Source organism: Carcharhinus amblyrhynchos, chromosome 6 (genome assembly GCF_965287045.1).
Source record: "Carcharhinus amblyrhynchos chromosome 6, sCarAmb.v2.hapA, whole genome shotgun sequence".
Taxonomy (NCBI): Eukaryota; Metazoa; Chordata; class Chondrichthyes; order Carcharhiniformes; family Carcharhinidae; genus Carcharhinus; species Carcharhinus amblyrhynchos.
Genome location: NC_137329.1, coordinates 22,278,251 through 22,296,949, shown reverse-complemented (window position 1 = coordinate 22,296,949; position 18,699 = coordinate 22,278,251). Strand labels below are relative to the sequence as shown.

General features: G+C 43.4%; 1 protein-coding gene across 4 annotated transcripts in view; it reads right to left on the bottom strand.

Annotated features, from left to right (window-relative positions):
- Positions 1-18,699, bottom strand: part of hipk3a (homeodomain interacting protein kinase 3a) — a 245,114-nt gene that overhangs the window by 57,363 nt on the left and 169,052 nt on the right. For all 4 annotated transcript variants that reach the window (XM_080190014.1, XM_080190016.1, XM_080190015.1 and 1 more), the window contains one exon: positions 7,761-7,884. In XM_080190014.1, the coding sequence (XP_080046140.1) occupies positions 7,761-7,884 (124 nt within the window). The remainder of the gene's footprint in view (positions 1-7,760; positions 7,885-18,699) is intronic.

Genomic DNA, 18,699 nt, shown 5'->3' with positions numbered 1-18,699 from the left:
ACAATGGTCAGTATCATTTGTGATTGCCCATCGAGCATGTGGCAATGTCCAAGGGGCACACAGTGAAATTTGAATTCAATAAAAAATCTGGAATGAAAGGAAGCCACGGTTGATGGTCGTAAAAACCTATCTTGTTCACCAAGGAAGGAAATCTGCCATCCTTACCACATGCCACAGCAATGTGGTTGACTCTTAAATGGCCCTTGGAATGCCACTTAATTCGTTTAGGGTTGGGTGGCACTCCATTTGCCATCACTGCAAAATTGGACGGGCGCGTAGAGCACTGCAACAATTTGCCAAGGCTTCTCCAATAGCACCTGCCAAACCCACGAAGAAGACACAATGGAATACTGCCACTTAGACCATTCAATTCCAAACCACAAACCATTCTGGAAAGATATCTGCACTTCTTCACTGTTGCTGAGTCAAATTCCTGGAACATCTTGCCTCTCAGCACTGTGGGTGTACCCACATCACACAGACCACAGCGGCTCAACACTAGCTTCTCCAAAGGCAACTAAGGAAAGGAAACTAATGCTGTCTGCATCCCACGAACAAGTAAAAAAATCCTAACCATCCACTGTATAGAGAAATTTTTCCTTATAGCATTTTTGCTTCTTTTGCCAATAACCTTAAGTGTGATTTTTGGTTACTGACCCTTCTGTCGTTGGTAACAGTTTCTCTTTATTTATCTAGGGTTTTGAAATCTTATCAAATCTCCTTTCAGCTGTCTTTGCCCTACAATAAATAATCCAGTTTCTCCAATCTCTCCAAACAGAAGAATGAATGTCCAAAGATCGGTAATGAAGCAAGGTTTCCCGCACCACCCACTGAATTTCATGGTTAATAGTGGGCAGGTTTCAATAATCCAACCTCACCATTTCCCAGACTGTCCAGACCTGTAGAGAGATCAACATCTGGTTCCAATCAGCCTGCTGTGAACAGAGCAGTCATCCTACAGTTCTTTCCATCAGGGATTTGAATTGTATGGTGGGAAAAATTTACTCAGAATCACCCAGAGCTGGCACGAGCCCCCCAGGCTGCTTCACCTGGATTCATAGAGCAGAGGCTGCTTGAGGTCACAAGTGAGAAATGACTACTGTCTACCCATCCATTTGCAGTACTTTCTCAGCACAGAGTAACGCAGAAACATGTGCAAATGAAGTTGTGTCTGTAACTTGTGTGTGCATCTGTGACATAACGTACATGTGTGTGTGATGTCTCTGAATGTGTATGCATCAATGGGTATGTGAGGGTGAGTGAGCGAGCGAGCAAGGGTGATTTGTGGGGGTGTATATGTGTGAGGGGTGTGCGCATGCAGGTGTGTGTATGGGTCTCTGTGGGAGTGTGTGTGGGAGCTGTATGAAGGTGGGTGGGTGTCAGATATGTGTGTTCCATATAGGGGATTGTCTGTGTGTGTGTGCATGCATGTGTCTGGAAGTAGGTGGGTGCGCACTGAATGTGTGTTTCCACTATTGTGGGTATGTGTTTGTATGTGGAATATGCAATTCACCAAAGATCTTTAGAAGCGCCTTACAAACCCATAACCACTTTCATCAAGAAGGAGCAAATACACGGGAACACCACCACCTGTAAGTTCCCCTCCAAGCCACCCAAAGTCCTAATTGGGAAACATATCGCCGTTCCTTTGCTGTCGCTGGGTCAAAATGCTGGAATTCCCTTTCTAACAGGTAAACCCACAGCACGTGGGCTGTGGTGATTCAAGAAAGCAGTTCCCCATCATTTTCTCAAGGCAACTAGGCATGGGCAATAAATGCTGGCCAGCCAATGATGCACATGCCCCACAAAGGAATAAAAGAAAAATATGTGGGATTGACGTATATATGTGTGGGGAGACGATGGGTGAGGTCGTTGCGTGTGTTTTCAGATGGGGCTTTGTGTCTTTTACTTAAAAAAAACAAACTTTTGGTTCCAACTGTGCCAAAAATTTAACGTCTGGTTCAGCAAGCAGCATGCTCCAAACTTCTTGCTTCTGATCAGTAGCCTGATTTAACAGGAGGATTAGTTAGTCAATTGCTGTCTGTGTGAGCATTTTTGCTTATTTTCCAGAGAAACGGGAGAGTAGACTGGCTGTAAATGAAAGGGATTCTAGGCAAAGAAAAACAGTACTTAGAACATTAACATTAATAGCTAAGTCAAACAGGTACTTAGTTTTGGGATTGTAATATTTGCACAGGCTGGTGCTATTACTCAAGAAGTTGAAAGCTGCCTGAATTAACAGCCCAGTAAACTTTGGCAGCAATGATCCGGAAAAAGCAGAAAGAATTTCATTTATATTACCAAATTACACCTTTCAGGATGCCTCAAAACCATTTCCAGCCAAGTAAGTACCTTTGAAGTGCAAGTCACTGTTATAATTTAGGAAATCTGGCAGTCAATTTGCGCATAGCCAGCTCCCACTATGATAATGACCAGATTTATTTGCAGGTGACATTGTTTTAGGAAAAAGTGATACCCAAGACACTAAGGAGAACTTTTATTATTGGGAGAACTCCTCTGCTCCTCTTCAATATAGTACCATGGGACATTTTACGATGGAGATTAAGGAGCAACCTGATAGAAGCTTACAAAATTATGAGGGGCAAGGACAGAGTAGATAGTCAGAAGTTTTTTCCCCGGGTGCAAGGGTCAACAGTGCTCACCACTGTGCCGCCCGATGCAGTATTGTCGTAAAAAACCCAACAGGCTCACCCATACCCCTCAGTGAAGGAAACTTGTGGACCTCTTCCAGTCTGGGCCTAGATGTGATACTCATCATCTTTCTGAAACACATATTTCTGATTAAAAAATAGGCCAGCAAGTCACTCAGTCAGATCAATCAGCCGCATCAATTTGTCAAATCAGAGAAAACTAGTTTTGAGAAGTTAACTGGATAATGTAAGCAGGCTGTGCATTGATGAAATGACACAGTATTGCCCAGATATGTCAGATAAGGTACGTCAAGGTGCCGTCTTTCAGAAGAGATGTTAAACAGAAAGTGTTGGAAATGCTCAACAGGTCTGGCAGCACAAGAGAGAATTAGAGTTAACATTTTAAGTCAAAAAGGACCCTTCATTAGAACTCTCTGTACATCTGAATGGATGAAATAAAAGTCTTTTTACGAAAACATCAAATGAGATGAAGGATGAAATGAAACTGCGGACCAGGACAGCTTTGAGATTGGGTGAGCTAGTGCTGCTGGAGACGGGATTGAGATTGTGCATGGTGCAGCGCATGGCTGCATGATTATGGATTTCACAATATTTCAAGTGCAGCAGTCTAAGGAATCTTGTATGTCTTGAAAATAACAGCAATCCTGGAAGTGACGTGGCAGTGAATTAAACACGAAAGTAAAAACAAAATACTGTGGGATGCTGCAAATCTGAAAAGATAAATAAAAAACAAATACTCAGCAGAGAGAAAATGCTGGAAAATCTCAGCAGGTCTGGCAGCATCTGTAAGGAGAGAAGAGAGCTGACGTTTCGAATCCAGACGACCTGCTAAGATTTTCCAGCATTTTCTCTTTTGGTTTCAGATTCCAGCATCCGCAGTAATTTGCTTTAATCAAATACTCAGCAGGTGTGGTGGCGTCTCTGGAGATAGGAACAGAGTTAACTTTTCGGGTCAAATGTGACTCTTCTTCAGAAGAGGTTTTATTTCAGATTTCCAGCATTGGCAGTATTTTACTTCTATTTTAGTATTAAACCAAGGATCCTTCTGTCCTCAGACAGACAGCGGCATTATTTTCAGAAACAGGAGGAGAATCATCCCTGGTGTTCTGTCCAATATCAATCCCTCAATTAGTCAATGTCATGTTGTTGGTTGTGAGAGTTTGCTATGCACAAATTGGCTGGCATGTTCCAAAGAACTTCACTGGTTAGGGACTTCCTGAAAGATACCATATAAATGCAAATTCTTACTTTATTTCTGCAATGATGGCTAACTCTCAGCAGGGAGAAAACCTTCTGTGCAATGAAAACAAATTGAGCTGGAAAATGTCTTAAAGGAATGCTCTGCTTTTTTCTTGAACAATGGGCTGAATCCTTCAAGGATCGCAATGTGAAAAAACATCAAAGTGGCAAAATGAAAGAGACTGACCATTGCACACTGGCATTTTCATCTGAAAGGAGAAAGAACCTTTTAGAATTCACACTGCAACTCAAAGCAAAGAGTTCAGTCTTTGTTGAAAATGTCAGGAAAAATAAAGTGAGGTAAAAACGATTGTAAACTTTCACTGATTATCCACTTCCCTTTTCCACTCTCTACTCCAGTCTTAGTAAAAGCAACAGCAGCAATCCACCACAAATGAACAACAGCTAACTTGGCAAGACCAGTGTGTCTGCCATGGCTTAGTGGATAACACTCTTACTGTTGAGTCAGAAGGTCATGAATCAAGCACCACTCCAGAGACTTGGGCCACACAAAATACAAGCTGACACTTCCAACATTCTCAACATCAGCTTAGTAATTTCCTCTTGGTTTCTTTCTCTCCCTCCCCCAAAGAAATGCCAAGGATATCAAAGGCACTGGAGAAGTTACGTCGAGTCACAGAGCTTTACAGCACAGAAAGAGGCCCTTTGGTCCATCGTGTCTGCAGCAGGCATTAAGCACCTATTTATTCTAACCCCATTTTCCAGCAGTTGGTCCAGAATCCTGGCATTTAATGAGTGTTTCAAGTGCGCATCTAAAAGGTTTACATAAATGGTTTTAAGAATTTTACCGCAATTCTTGGTTACAGCTATTAATGAAGAATCAATATGTTGGGGCTCTTCCTGGGAAAATATTGTAATTAGTGACCGAATAGAGGTCTTTAAAGTTTGATGGGGAAGGTATGGTAAAAATGTCTCAACATTGGTATCACATTTGATCCCGAGATCAGCTTCTGACCCTATATTTCTGTCATCACTATTTCTATCAGTGTAACATGCTTGACTTTGCCCCTGTATCAGCTCATCTACTTCTGAAACCCTCATCCATGCTTTCATTACCTCCAGACTCGACCATTCCAAACCACTCCTAGCTGGTGTCCTACATTCACCCTCCATAAACTTGAGGTTAGCCAATGTGTCCTAATTCGCAGTAGGTCTCATCTCCCTTTGACTCCTGTGCTTTGCTGACCTACACCGGCTCCTGGTCAAACAGCCAGTGATTTTAAAATTATCGCCCTTGTTTAAAAACCCTCCAAGGGTGGATGTAAAACATCACATAGCACTATCCAAAATAAGAACAGAAGAGTTCTCCCTGGTGTCCTGGATAATACTTCTACCATCAGTCAAAATTACGAAAACAGACTATGTAGTAATTATCATATTACTGTCTGTGGGACCACGCTGTGCACAAATTGGCTGCTGAATTTCCTACATTACAGTAGTGATCACACTCTAAAAATACTCATTAAGGGTGAGATGAGGGCATAATGGTAAGGCGATTGGACTCGTAAAGGCGCAGGCTAATGGTCTGGAGAAATGGGCTCAAAATCCCACACAACTGTTAGTGGAATTTAAATTCAATTAATAAATCTGGAGTCTAAAGCTCATCTTGATAATAGTGAACAGGACGACTATCATCAATTGTTGTAAAAAAAAATCTGGTCCACTAAGATCCTTTAGAAACGAAAGCCCGCTGTCCTTAACTGATCTGGCCTACATGTGACTCCAGACTCACAACAATGCAGTCAACTCTTAACTGCCCTCTGAAAGGGCCTAGCAAGACACTCATTTCAAGGATAATTAAGGATGGGCAATAATGCTGGCCTAGCCAGCAACACCCACATCCCTTGAAAGAATAAAAGAATAATAGTGAAATGCTTTGCGATGTCCCGAGGTCCTGCAAAGCATTTACTAAATAGAAGTTCTTTCTTTTTGAATCTGAGATTCCGTTCATCCAGGTGACCTCTTGGTGACATTTTATCAGATTGCTGCACATCAGCCTCTTAAACTACATTTTTTGGCATAGAAAATGCCCAGAAAGCAACATGAACTCAGCATGAGCCTTTATTATTTGGCGAGTGATATTTAATTCAGGGGATCTTTCTCAGTACTTCCCCTATGTCGACATTCACACTGATGGCCGAAACATCATTTGACAATGTTAGGAACTTATCTCATGACCTGTGTGCCATGAACATATTTGATTAACGATAACAAATGCTCCATTGTATGAACTGAAACGTAAAGCAGAAAGAAGAAAACAAGATCTAGCATTTCACAAGATAACTACAGACAAAAAAAACCTTTCAACTTGTCTCAAATTCAACCATGCCTCAAGCATTGGAACTCCCCCAATAAGTCTCTTCGTCTCTCTCTCCATAGATACATCAACCAAGTCAAGAATAGTTTCTTCTCTGTTGCCATCAGACTTTTAAATGGACACACCTCGCAATAAGTTGATCTTTCTCTACACCCTAGCTATAACTGTAACACTACATTCTGCACTCTCTCCTTTCCTTTCATCTTTGTCTGTAAAACGTGTAAGAAGCAAAACTTTTCACTGTATACTAATACACGTGACAACAATAAATCAAATCAAATCATTTTTCACAGAGGAACAGGCTAGTTTGCTCCACCATCCTGGCTAATGGTCATCCACAGCCAACGTCATGAGAAAAAAGGTTATCAGGTCATTCCTTCTCATTGCTGTAGCTGGGATCTTGCTGTGCACAACCCGGATACCACATTTTCTACAATACCACGACTATTCTTCAAAATGAATTCCAGGAATTTGGACAGATATTAGAGGAAAATAAACTTGCAGGAATGTTGGGATAGGGCTGGGAAATAGGACTATGTTCAGGGTAGCTGCTATGGGCTCACTGAGCCAAGTGGCCCACTGTGCCGGAATATGACTTTATGAAAAGAAAATAGAGCCTTGCATTTATATAGCACTTTCACCACAATAGAACATCCCAAAACACTTTACAGCCAATGAATTATTTTTGAATGTAGTCACTGTTGTAACGTAGAAAACGCAGCAACCAATTTGTGCATAACAAGCTCCCGTGGCCACAAACAGCAATGTGGTAAATTACCAGATAATCTATTTGTCATGTTGGTTGAGGGATGAATATTGGTCAGGTTATGAGAAAGGACTCTCCTGCTGTATTTTAAAACAGAAGCAAAGCAGCATAAATCCACCGAGGGGGCAGAAGGGTCTTAGGTCCGCATCTCATCCGAAAGATGCTACCTCTGACAAAGCAGCACTCACTTGAGTACTGCACTCGAGTGCCAGCCTACATTTTGTGTTCAAGTCAGAGAAGGGGACAACATTCACAGAACTTTCTGATTCAGAAACAAAATGCTTCCTATTTAGTCACAGCTACCTGTGACTGGCTGAAAAGCACTTTGGGGATATCCTGAGATTGTGAAAGTAAATGCAATTCCTCTCTTGCTTTAAGCAAGTTTCTTGTTCTTGTCAGTTTAGCTCACCCCTGAACACCAGCAGCTTTGATCTTAATTAATAAAAAGAGCACCATCAGCTTTGAGTTAATTGCGCTTGTGATCCCTTTACTTATGAATCAAGATTGACCACAACTAACCCTAAACATATTCCTCTTTCCTTAAAAAGAGGGACATTATAAAACAGATTAAAAATGTACTGACATCCTCCCCAATTGAGGATAAACTTAAGAACAGAAAAACATTGCTTACTCCTTCAATTGTGAAACACGTCAAACATGATCACCCAATACCCTGCTAGCCTTGGCGAGCTGTTGGTTTCCCTTATGAGGCAGTTGTGTGTGACAGTTAAAAATAACTCCTTACCTGGTCGTATTCCAGTGCTCCTGGGTACAAAGGCCATCCAAGAAATAGCTCAGCAATCACACACCCCAACGACCACATGTCTATGGCTTCACAAAACGGCAAACCCAAAATAATCTCCGGCGCTCTAGGAGAAAACAGGAAAACAGCATTGTATTAGACGGGCCATTTCAGGAGAACATAGAAATATCATGCTAAGCTACAGCTCGGGACATTTATGTAAGGTCAGATTGCACAGGAATCAAGAGAACAGCTCCTGTGTGATAGAAAGAGATTGGCTATCTCGTACTTGCCCATTTACGCTGACAATTACTTTTAATGAATTGTTTTAAGCATGTAGATGAAATATAGAGTGACTGTACAGTCACTGCTTCTCACTGGGCAGGATGCAGATTCCTGTCTGCAGTTTGTCTTGCATTTCAAGACTTACAATCTCAGTTAAGCTGATGGAGAAGGGGGGAATGGGCAAGTTGATGCCAGATGCTGCCTAAATGGGCAGAAATGAATGGGAAATCAACCAGCTAGCAAGTGATTAGAAGCCTGCCTGCAAAGGTCTGACAGAAGGCCATCTGCTGACTCAGCCGTACACAAGAGCACTCAGAATGAAGGAATAATTATTGATATACCTCTGTCACTTCTGCCTCCCAACCAAAATGCATCTAGGTATGCAACTTCTCTGTAGCCAACCATGGATGGTCATGGCTTCTATCTCCAAGGCTTCACATTTAATGTCTTTCATTATAAAACCCTCTCCAACAAGCTTTCCTCCTTTAAAATTTTCCTTATAAGCATGTAGGAAATGCAGAATTAGGCTATTCAGCCCTTTGAGTCTGCTCTGCCTTTCAATAAGCTGACGGCTGATCCAATCGTGGCTTCAACTCCACTTTCCTGCCTTGTCTTTATAACCCTTGACAGCCTTGTTGATTGAAAATCTGTTTAACTCAGCCTTGAATATATTAATGAGCAGCCTTCACTGCTCTCTGGGATACAAAATTCCAAAGATTAAAGATGCTCTGTTAAAAGACATTCTTCCTCATCTCCATTTTAAATGGGATACCCCTTTTTCTGAAACTGCACCCTCTCCAATTCTAGATTCTCCCACTGGGGGAATATCCTCTCAGCCACTACCCTGTCAAGACTCCTCACAATCTTCTTTGTTTCAATAAGAACAACTCACAGTCTCCTGAACTCTGATGAATAAAGGCCCAACCTTTACTCATAAGACAACTCACTTCTTCTGAACTGCCTCCAATAAATATATCCCGCCTTAAATAAAATCAAATCTGCACATACTACTCCACTTGAGCTCTTATCAATGCCCTGGGTTATAACCAACTATTGGTACAGGCATTTTGTCACCTCTCCCAATATCTCCTTCTCTGGCTGGGTGGCTTGTTGATTTTAGATTATTCCTCCATGAAAAGCCTCAGAATGTTTTTCCATGCAAAAAAGTACGACAAAATGCAAGATTTTATCTTGGTTGTCGAACACCTCATAAGACATAGGGAATAAACGGAAAGCAATATTTAAATAGTCTGTTAGGTTTGACATTGAAGTTTTTTGGGGGGATTTCTAAGTTTCTTGTGAAATGCACCAACCCAGGCTGAGCTGGTGAATTTGCTGGACTGAAATGATGTAAATGGAGCTGCCTTGTGAAGATGTGAAAGAGGTCACTCAAACAAATAAACATGGGTCCAATTTTCATTTCTGTCTGGCCAGGTAACCTGCTTTGTATTTGTAGGGTTGGTCTGTCCCAGGTTTGGTAACTAAATTATTGTAAACTGTAGAATAAATGCATACTCTCTAGAATTGGACTGGTGGCCCGCCTCCAGCCAGCCATTCGCTCACTACCTGTGATGAAATTAGCCTCGTCTTTTGTTGGCTGCCTGTCCATGAAACTCAAGTTTATGGAGGTTTGCATTCATGAACTTACAATCCACCACTTCGTGTGAGATATTCCACTGCAAATGTGTCATTTCATGGGAACACATCACATATTTTTTGCTTTAATGTTAATGCCTCAATCAACCGACCACTAGAGGTCATGCTATCAGGTGCCTGAACCTTAAGCTCCAATATTCTGTCCTTATGCCTCCCCTCTTAAGACACTTCTTAAAATCTACCCTTTTGACCAAATTTATCATCATCAACCATCTATCCTAATATCTCCTTATGTGAGACTCAGTGCTAAGTTTTGCCTGATAGTTCCTGTGAAGCACACTGAGATATTATATTAAAGGTGTTACATAAATACAAGTTGAACTCTCACTTTTTATGCAGAATTAGCAGGGGAAATCAGCCAGATACTTTAAAGATGAGGCAAGGAGGCTCTCCCCAGATGCAGGGGCAGCCAAGGACAATACTCCTAAACAGGCTTGTATAAGAACATAAGAACATAAGAAATAGGAGCAGGAGTAGGCCATCTAGCCCTTCGAGCCTGCCCCGCCATTCAATAAGATCATGGCTGATCTGTCGTGGCTCAGTTCCACTTTCCCGCCCTCTCCCCATAACCCTTAATCCCCTCTCTTATCAAGAACCCATCAACCTGCTTCTTAAAAATATTTAGCGAGGCAGCCTCCACCACTTCAACGGGCAGAGAATTCCAGAGATTCACCACCCTTTGAGTGAAGAAGTTCCTCCTCAACTCCGTTCTAAACCGCCTCCCCTTTATCTTGAGGCTGTGCCCCCTAGTCCTACTGTCTTTTTTGAGCGGGAAGAGTCTCTCCACCTCTATCCTATCCATCCCATTCATCATCTTATACGTCTCAATGAGATCTCCCCTCATTCTTCTAAACTCTAACGAGTACAAGCCTAGTTTATTCAGCCTCTCCTCATAGCTCAATCCCCTCAACTCCGGTATCAGCCTAGTAAACCTCCTCTGCACTCCCTCCAGGGCCAAAATATCCTTGCGCAGGTGCGGCGCCCAAAACTGCACACAGTACTCCAGCTGCGGCCTCACCAATGCCCTATACAGCTGCAGCAAGACCTCCCTACTTTTATATTCAATCCCCCTCGCTATGAAGGCCAGCGCCCCATTCGCCTTCCTGACCACCTGCTGCACCTGCAAGCTGGGTTTTTGCGACTCATGCACAAGGACCCCGAGGTCCCTCTGCACCGTCACCTGCTGCAGTTTTTCGCCACGTAAGTAATAGTCCTTCCTACCATTCTTCCTACCAAAGTGGACCACCTCACACTTGCCAACATTAAATTCCATTTGCCATTTCCTGGCCCATTCGCCCAGCCTATCTAGATCCTTCTGCAGACTCTCCACACCCTCCGCACAATATGCCTTTCCCCAATCTTGGTGTCATCAGCAAATTTCGACACCCTGCACTCGGTTCCCTCCTCCAGATCATCTATATAAATGGTAAATAGCTGAGGCCCCAGCACCAACCCCTGGGGCACCCCACTAGTCACCAACCGCCAATCCGAATAGCACCCATTGACCCCCACTCTCTGCCTCCTATTTGACAACCAATCCTCTATCCACGCTAACACCCTACCCCCAACTCCATGTCCCCTGACCTTCTGCAATAACCTCTTGTGAGGTACCTTGTCAAACGCCTTCTGAAAATCCAGAAAGACCACATCCACCGGCTCTCCTCTATCCACTGCCCTAGACACATCCTCATAGAACTCCAGTAAATTTGTCAGACACGACTTCCCTTTAATGAAACCGTGTTGCGTCTGCCCTATCAAGCAATTCCCTTCAAGATGCCTCGCAATTTCCTCCTTAATGACGGATTCCAACATTTTACCTACCACAGACGTTAAACTAACCGGCCTATAATTCCCCGCCTTTTGCCTGGCACCCTTCTTAAACAACGGCGTAACATTAGCCGTTTTCCAATCTTCCGGCACTTCCCCGGAATCCAGCGACGTCTGGAAAATAACCACCAAGGCATCCACTATCACCTCCGCCATTTCTTTCAGAACCCTCGGATGCATTCCATCCGGTCCTGGGGACTTGTCCACAATCAGCCCCTCCAGTCTGTCGAGCACCACCTCTCTAGTAACAGTAATGTCATTAAGACCCTCCATTCCTACCACCTTTCCATCGCTAACACCCGGCAAATTATTCACGTCCTCCTCCGTGAAGACAGAAACAAAAAAGTTATTCAATACCTTAGCCATATCCCCATCCCCTACCACTAGCTCCCCTTTCTCATCCTCTAAAGGACCAACGTTCACCCTAGCCAGCCTCTTCCTTTTTATATATTTATAAAAACTCTTGCTATCCTTTTTTATATTAAGCGCTAGCCCAGCTTCATAGCTTCTCCTACCCTCCTTTATCAACTTCTTTGTCAATCTTTGTTGACATTTAAACCTTTCCCAATCCTCTTCTCGCCCACTGCTCTTAGCTACTCTAAATTCCTCCGCTTTTAATTTAACACTTTCCTTCACCTCCTTCGTTATCCACGGCTTATTACCTCTCCTCCTACTGTCCTTTTTGACCATCGGAATAAATTTCTGCTGAGCACCAAGAAAGATCTCCTTAAAGATCCTCCACTGCTCCTCAGCAGACCTACCTTCCAACGCGCTCCCCCAGTCCACATTTGCCAATTCTTCTCTCATCCTACCATACTCCCCTCTATTCAAACAAAGGACGCGTGTCCGGGAACCCACTTTCTCCTCCTCCATCTGCAACAGAAACTCCACCATGCAATGATCACTCTCTCCAAGAGGATCCTTCACCGCAAGGTCCCTAATTCTACCCGCCTCATTACATAGCACCAGATCCAAGATAGCTCGCTCCCTCGTCGGCTCCAACACACACTGTTCAAGGAAATTATCCCGGCAGCATTCCAAGAACTCCTCCTCGAGCCCACCTCTTCCAACATGGGTCGACCAATCAATATGCAGATTGAAATCTCCCATAACTACTGCCGTCCCATTCCTGCACGTCGCACTTATTTGCGCGTTAACAGCCCGCCCCACCTCCAGATCATTATTTGGGGGCCTATAGACGACACCCACCAGCGTCTTCCTCCCTTTGCTGTTCCTAATCTCCACCCACAACGATTCCACTTTCTGCTCTTTGGCTCCGATATCATCCCTTGCTACCACCTTGATACTATCCTTAATCAGCAGAGCTACGCCACCCCCTCTTTCCTCCTGCCTATCCTTCCTAAACACTTGATAGCCCTGTACATTCATCTCCCAGTCCCTGTCACCTTGCAGCCACGTCTCTGTAATGGCCACCAGATCGTATCCATTTGTGTCGATCTGCGCCACCAGCTCATCCACTTTATTCCGAATGCTTCGTGCATTCAGATAAAGCGCTTTCATCCCAGCCTTCACCTGGACCCTATTTGCCGTAACGCCACCAATTGGGACATCCTCGGCCTCTTCCCTTACCTGTACCCTATCCTTAACTTTAGACCTCGTAGCGTCACCTACCCTCGCACCCTCCCCCCCCCTAATTAGTTTAAAGCCCTGTCTACAGTCCTCTTTACTCGATTCGCCAACACTCTGGTCCCAGCACGGTTCAGACCCACCCCATCCCGCCCGAACAAGTCCCACCTACCCCAATACTGGTGCCAATGCCCCATAAATTCGAACCCATTCCTCCCACACCAATCCCTGAGCCACCCATTCACTTCCTTTATCCTGTCAACCCTATGCCCGTCTGCACTCAGTTCAGGCAGTAGCCCAGAGACGACCACCTTGTCAGTTCTACTTTTTAATTCCATTCCCAGCTTTTCATACTCCCTCCCCAGATCCTCAGTCCGCACTTTGCCTACGTCGCCGGCACCCACATGTACTACAACGACCGGGTTCTCACCCTCCCACTCCAGATTCCTCTGCAGCCCAGCTGCGACATCCCGTACCCGAGCACCAGGCAGACAACACACCCTTCTGTGCACTTTGTCATTGTGACAAAGGACAGTGTCAATACCCTTCACCCCACTATCCCCAATCACTACTACGTTCCTTTTCCCCTTCTCTTTGCCTATGTCCTGCTGCATCACTGTACCGTGTGCAGTTTGCTCACCAACCTCACCTGCCTCGTCCTCTTCCAGACTGGAAGCAAGAACCTCAAACCTGTTATGCAGATTAAGAGGCTGAGGCCTCCGCTCCTCACCCCCCTTCCTCCTCCCAGCAGCCCCCTTTTGTCCCTGACCCTTAGATTTAGCCAGTCTAGCAGGGGTGGATGTCACTTGCACCCCATTGACAATGGCACCCTCTCTCCCCCTGATGAGCCTCAGTGTCTGTAGCTCAGAGGCCAGCTCATCCACCTTGAGCTGGAGCTCCTCCAGCAACCTGCACTTACTACAGACATGGTCACTGGGAAGGACCCTGGGGTCCACCAGTTCCCACATCATACAGAAACCACACATCACATGCCCCTCCATTATTCACTGTAATTTTTTATGGGGAAAAAAATTTTTTTCCTTGTTTCCTGCTGTAGTAGTTTTGAAAAAAAATTTTTTTTTCCTTGTTTTTTCAAACAAACTCACCTGGCCTTTTTTCCTTCCAGCCCTTTTTGATATTAAGCCCTATTAACTCACTCTGCTTCCCACTCACTCCGCTGCCCGCTCAGACGCTGCCCGCTGTCTACACCAGGCCTCCTTTTAAACCTGGCGCTGATTTAAAGCAGGCTGGTCCACAAATGCCTTTTAACCACTCCTTCAGAATTCTTAAAGCAGTAAATACAATAAATAAATGCTTTAAACAGTTCTACAAAGAGTAAAGTGCTTTAAACTTATTTTAAACAGGTTTTTAACAGGTAAAATCTTAGCTCTCTCTCTCTGCTTCAGCAAACAATGGAAGGCTTCACCGTGTGGCCCCTTGATAATTAAAGCAGGCTGGTCCACAAATGCCTTTTAACCACTCCTTCAGAATTCTTAAAGCAGTAAATACAATAAATAAATGCTTTAAACAGTTCTACAAAGAGTAAAGTGCTTTAAACTTATTTTAAACAGGTTTTTAACAGGTAAAATCTTAGCTCTCTCTCTCTGCTTCAGCAAACAATGGAAGGCTTCACCGTGTGGCCCCTTGATAATTAAAGCAGGCTGGTCCACAAATGCCTTTTAACCACTCCTTCAGAATTCTTAAAGCAGTAAATACAATAAATAAATGCTTTAAACAGTTCTACAAAGAGTAAAGTGCTTTAAACTTATTTTAAACAGGTTTTTAACAGGTAAAATCTTAGCTCTCTCTCTCTGCTTCAGCAAACAATGGAAGGCTTCACCGTGTGGCCCCTTGATAATTCGACAAAGAGACACACTGCATTGTAAGCGAGAGAACCATCACATTGAATCAAATGCTGTTATTAACTTAAGCCTCATGATAGAAGGATTGAAACTTTTTTTATAACTTTTGCTACCCACCTTGATCCAGTTGAACTTGCTGAAATTATACATGGTGCTTTAGCTGTGGCCTTACCAACACCGAATACAAATGTAGCAAAATATGCCAACTTTTATATTCTATTCCCCTTGCAATAAACAACATTCCATTGACCTTCCTAATCACTTGCTCTACATGCATTTTAACCTTTTGTGATTCATGTACCAGGACACCTAGAACCTCCGTTCCCTAGAGTTCTGCAATCTCTCTCCATTTAAATAATGTGCCCTGTCTATTCTTGTCGAAGTGGACAAGTCTACATTTTCCCATATGGTATTCCGCCTATCAATCTTTTGCCCACTCGCTTAACCAATTTATGTCCCCTTGCTGACTCCTTACGTCTGCTTCACAACTTACTTTCCAACTTATCTCCGACAGCAAATTTAACAATCACATTCATCCAAGTCATTGACATAACTTATAAACAGTTGAGGCTCCAACACTGACTCCTGTGGCACTCACTCATCACATCTTGCCAGCCTGAAAAAGACCCCTTTATCGCTATTCAGTTTCCCGTTCTTACAATTTAGATAGGAGTGTGCAATTCAAATGAGCTTATTATTCTGCAGATTGCACAATTAGCATACAACGCAAACATATCGCAACACATGCAAACATGCACAAAGGCAGTTTAGCATGGCCAATCCACCTAACCTGCACATCTTTGGACTGTGGAGGGAAACCGGAGCAGCTGGAGAAAACCCACACAGTCTCAGGGAGAATGCGCAAACTCCACAGTGACCCAAGACTGGAATTGAACCCGGGTCCCTGGGTGCTGAGAGGCAGAAATGCAAACCACTGCGCCACCCTCGTGCACCGGAGGTTCTCACCAACAATCCTTTGGCATGGTGGAGAATATAGCGCTGGATCAATTCTTGTCTCAGCTTGGCAGATTTCCAAATGAAACCAACTTATACTCAGATGAGGATACTCTGGCTGCAGGTTGATAACACACATGTAATTTCAGCCAAGGCAGGGAGGGAGAAAGCAAGTTAGGGCAGCGTTCCTTCTCAGCTTATTCCCGAAAACTGACTTCAAAGACAACTGTTTCACACTTAAAAGTCAGATGGTTTCCAGTAAACTACTAGGCGTTTATCTTTAAAACAGTTTCTCTGCCAACAATTAAAATAACTGCAATTCAAACAAATAAACAGCTCTCCCCATCAGGTATGCTCCAGACAAGTGAGGAGAAATGTAAACTGCTCTGATTTTTACTCTCATTACTCATCCATAAACAGAAAAGTGTTTTTTTAAATTCTGATTTCCCCCTTTATAAATGGTGATGTATTTTTTCCCCAACCCTTAAACTTGGATTGTTCCAATCCAAGAGTGGATTAAGGGCAGCATGGTGGCACAGTGGTTCAATTCCAGCCTTGGATGACTGTTAGTGTGGAGTCTGTAAGTTCTCTCTCTGTCTGGGTGGGTTTCCTCTGGGTGCTCCGGTTTCCTCCCACAGTCCAAAGCTGTGCGGGTTAGGTGGATTGGCCATGCTAAATTGCCCTTTAGTGTCAGGGGGACTAACAGGGTAAATACATGGGGTTACGGGGATAGGGCATGGGTGGGATTGTTGTTGGTGCAGACTTGATAGACTTGATAGGTCTCCTTCTACACTGTAGAGATTCTATGATTCTAATAACACAGCAAACTTGAGCTAAGACAAAATAAAAAGGGTTTGCTTTATACGCACACACGCATGCATGAGAGGGGTTTCACAATGTTCACCTCTTTTCACTCACATAATAAAGCGGAGTTAAAGACAAAAGAAGAGGGTTCAGTGCATGCCCACACCAAAACACAAGTTCAGGTTTATATGTGTCCAGAATTAGAAGTCTAATACAAGGTTCTTCTGAGGGGAGATTGGCTGATTGTCAGGTGATCAGTCTTGCCAGAGTGAGACTTCCATGATGGGAGAAGACAAGTAGAGCGAGCGTCATGGAGGCACGAATTTCAAGGTTCCAGCAGTTGTCAGTTTTGATGACGTTGAGTTCTTTCTGTTGCCTCCTGCTTGATGGTAGGCAGCACAGGCTGTTGCCTGAAGTTTGGTTCTCATTAGAGGTCAAACAGCAACCGTCAGTTCCATGAAATAATATTACAGTGCAGTTTGGAGGAGGTTGTGTAACAGACCTCCCACCACTCCTTCTCGATGTTGGACGAAGGATCTATATTCCCATGGCTGGAATATTGAAGTGATTAACTGGAGTCAGCATTCTTTTTGTTCTTGGAGGCACTGGTTTTTGGGCTGGCTAAATGAAGCTCAATGATTAGCACATCCCCCTCTGAGTCAGAGATTCTGGATTTTGCTTCCACTCTTGGACTTGAACACAAAAGCTTAGTTGGCACTTCCAATACATTACTGAGGAAGCTCTATGTCGTCGAAAGTACTATCTTTCAGGTGAGACATTAAACTGAGGCACTCTCTGCCTGTGTAGTTGAACATAAAGAATTCTATTTTGAAGAAACGCAGTAGTTTTCTCCCTATTGCCATGACCAGTAGTTATCTCTCAGCCAATAGTACTAAATAGAGATTATTTGGCCATAATCGCAATGCTGTTTGTGGCACCTTGAAGTGCACAAACTAGTTGTCATGTTTTCTTCATTACAACTGTGACTACACTTGAGATAGGTGCTTGATTGGCTGTCAAACATTGAAGGGCATTCAGTAGTTGTGATGGGCGTCTTATAAATGCAATCTTTTCTTTCTTGCTCATTCAGCTGAAATTATTGTTAGTAAAGGCCTCTCAGTTTGTAGGAATATTAGTGGAATGGCAGATGATCAGGAATGTCATACCACTCCAATAAAAGTGCTGCACTGAAAACTTGAGCAGAGGGAGTTTTATGTAGAAAACACGAAGTTAGCAATAACAATTCAGAAACAAAGTTTGTGGCTGAATTGTATATTTCAATTTAAATGATTTCGCCAAATAGGTTTTGCAATCACCATTCATCAGGTAGCCTGAAGCAATGTTAACTATAGTGATATGGTTTACAGAAGGCCCAACATTGTTCATCTAATGGGAAAGAGCATTGAAGAAGTTTCAAGTTTCCACAAGGCTTTGGAGAATTACAAAAACGTATAGCATTACAAAACCAATATCTGCTGGTGTTAATGAACAAAGAGCATTAGCACTGAACCTGTCAGAAAGATGACTACATTCAACCAGTCCAGGCTGGAAACAGGACTGAAGGGGACTGAAGATTTTATAACATAGAAACACTTGACCCAAAAGGTCTATGTTGTTTTTCATGTTCCAATGTGCCTCCTAACTTAAATCTTATCAGCATATCCTTCTATTGTTTCTCTCTCATGTGCTTACCTATTTTCTCTTAAGTATACATCTATGCTATTTATCTCAACTACTGCATGTGGTAACGGCAGCAAATTTTCACCACTTAGAACAAAGACAATTCTGCTCAATTCCTTATTTGGATTATCAGTAACTACCTTATATTCATATAGTTGCCAGTGGCACAGTGGTTAGCATTACTGCCTCACAGCGCCAGGGACCTGGGTTCAATTCCAGCCTTGGGTCACTGTCTGTGTGCAGTTTGCACGTACTCCCCGTGTCTGTGTGAGTTTCCTCTGGATGCT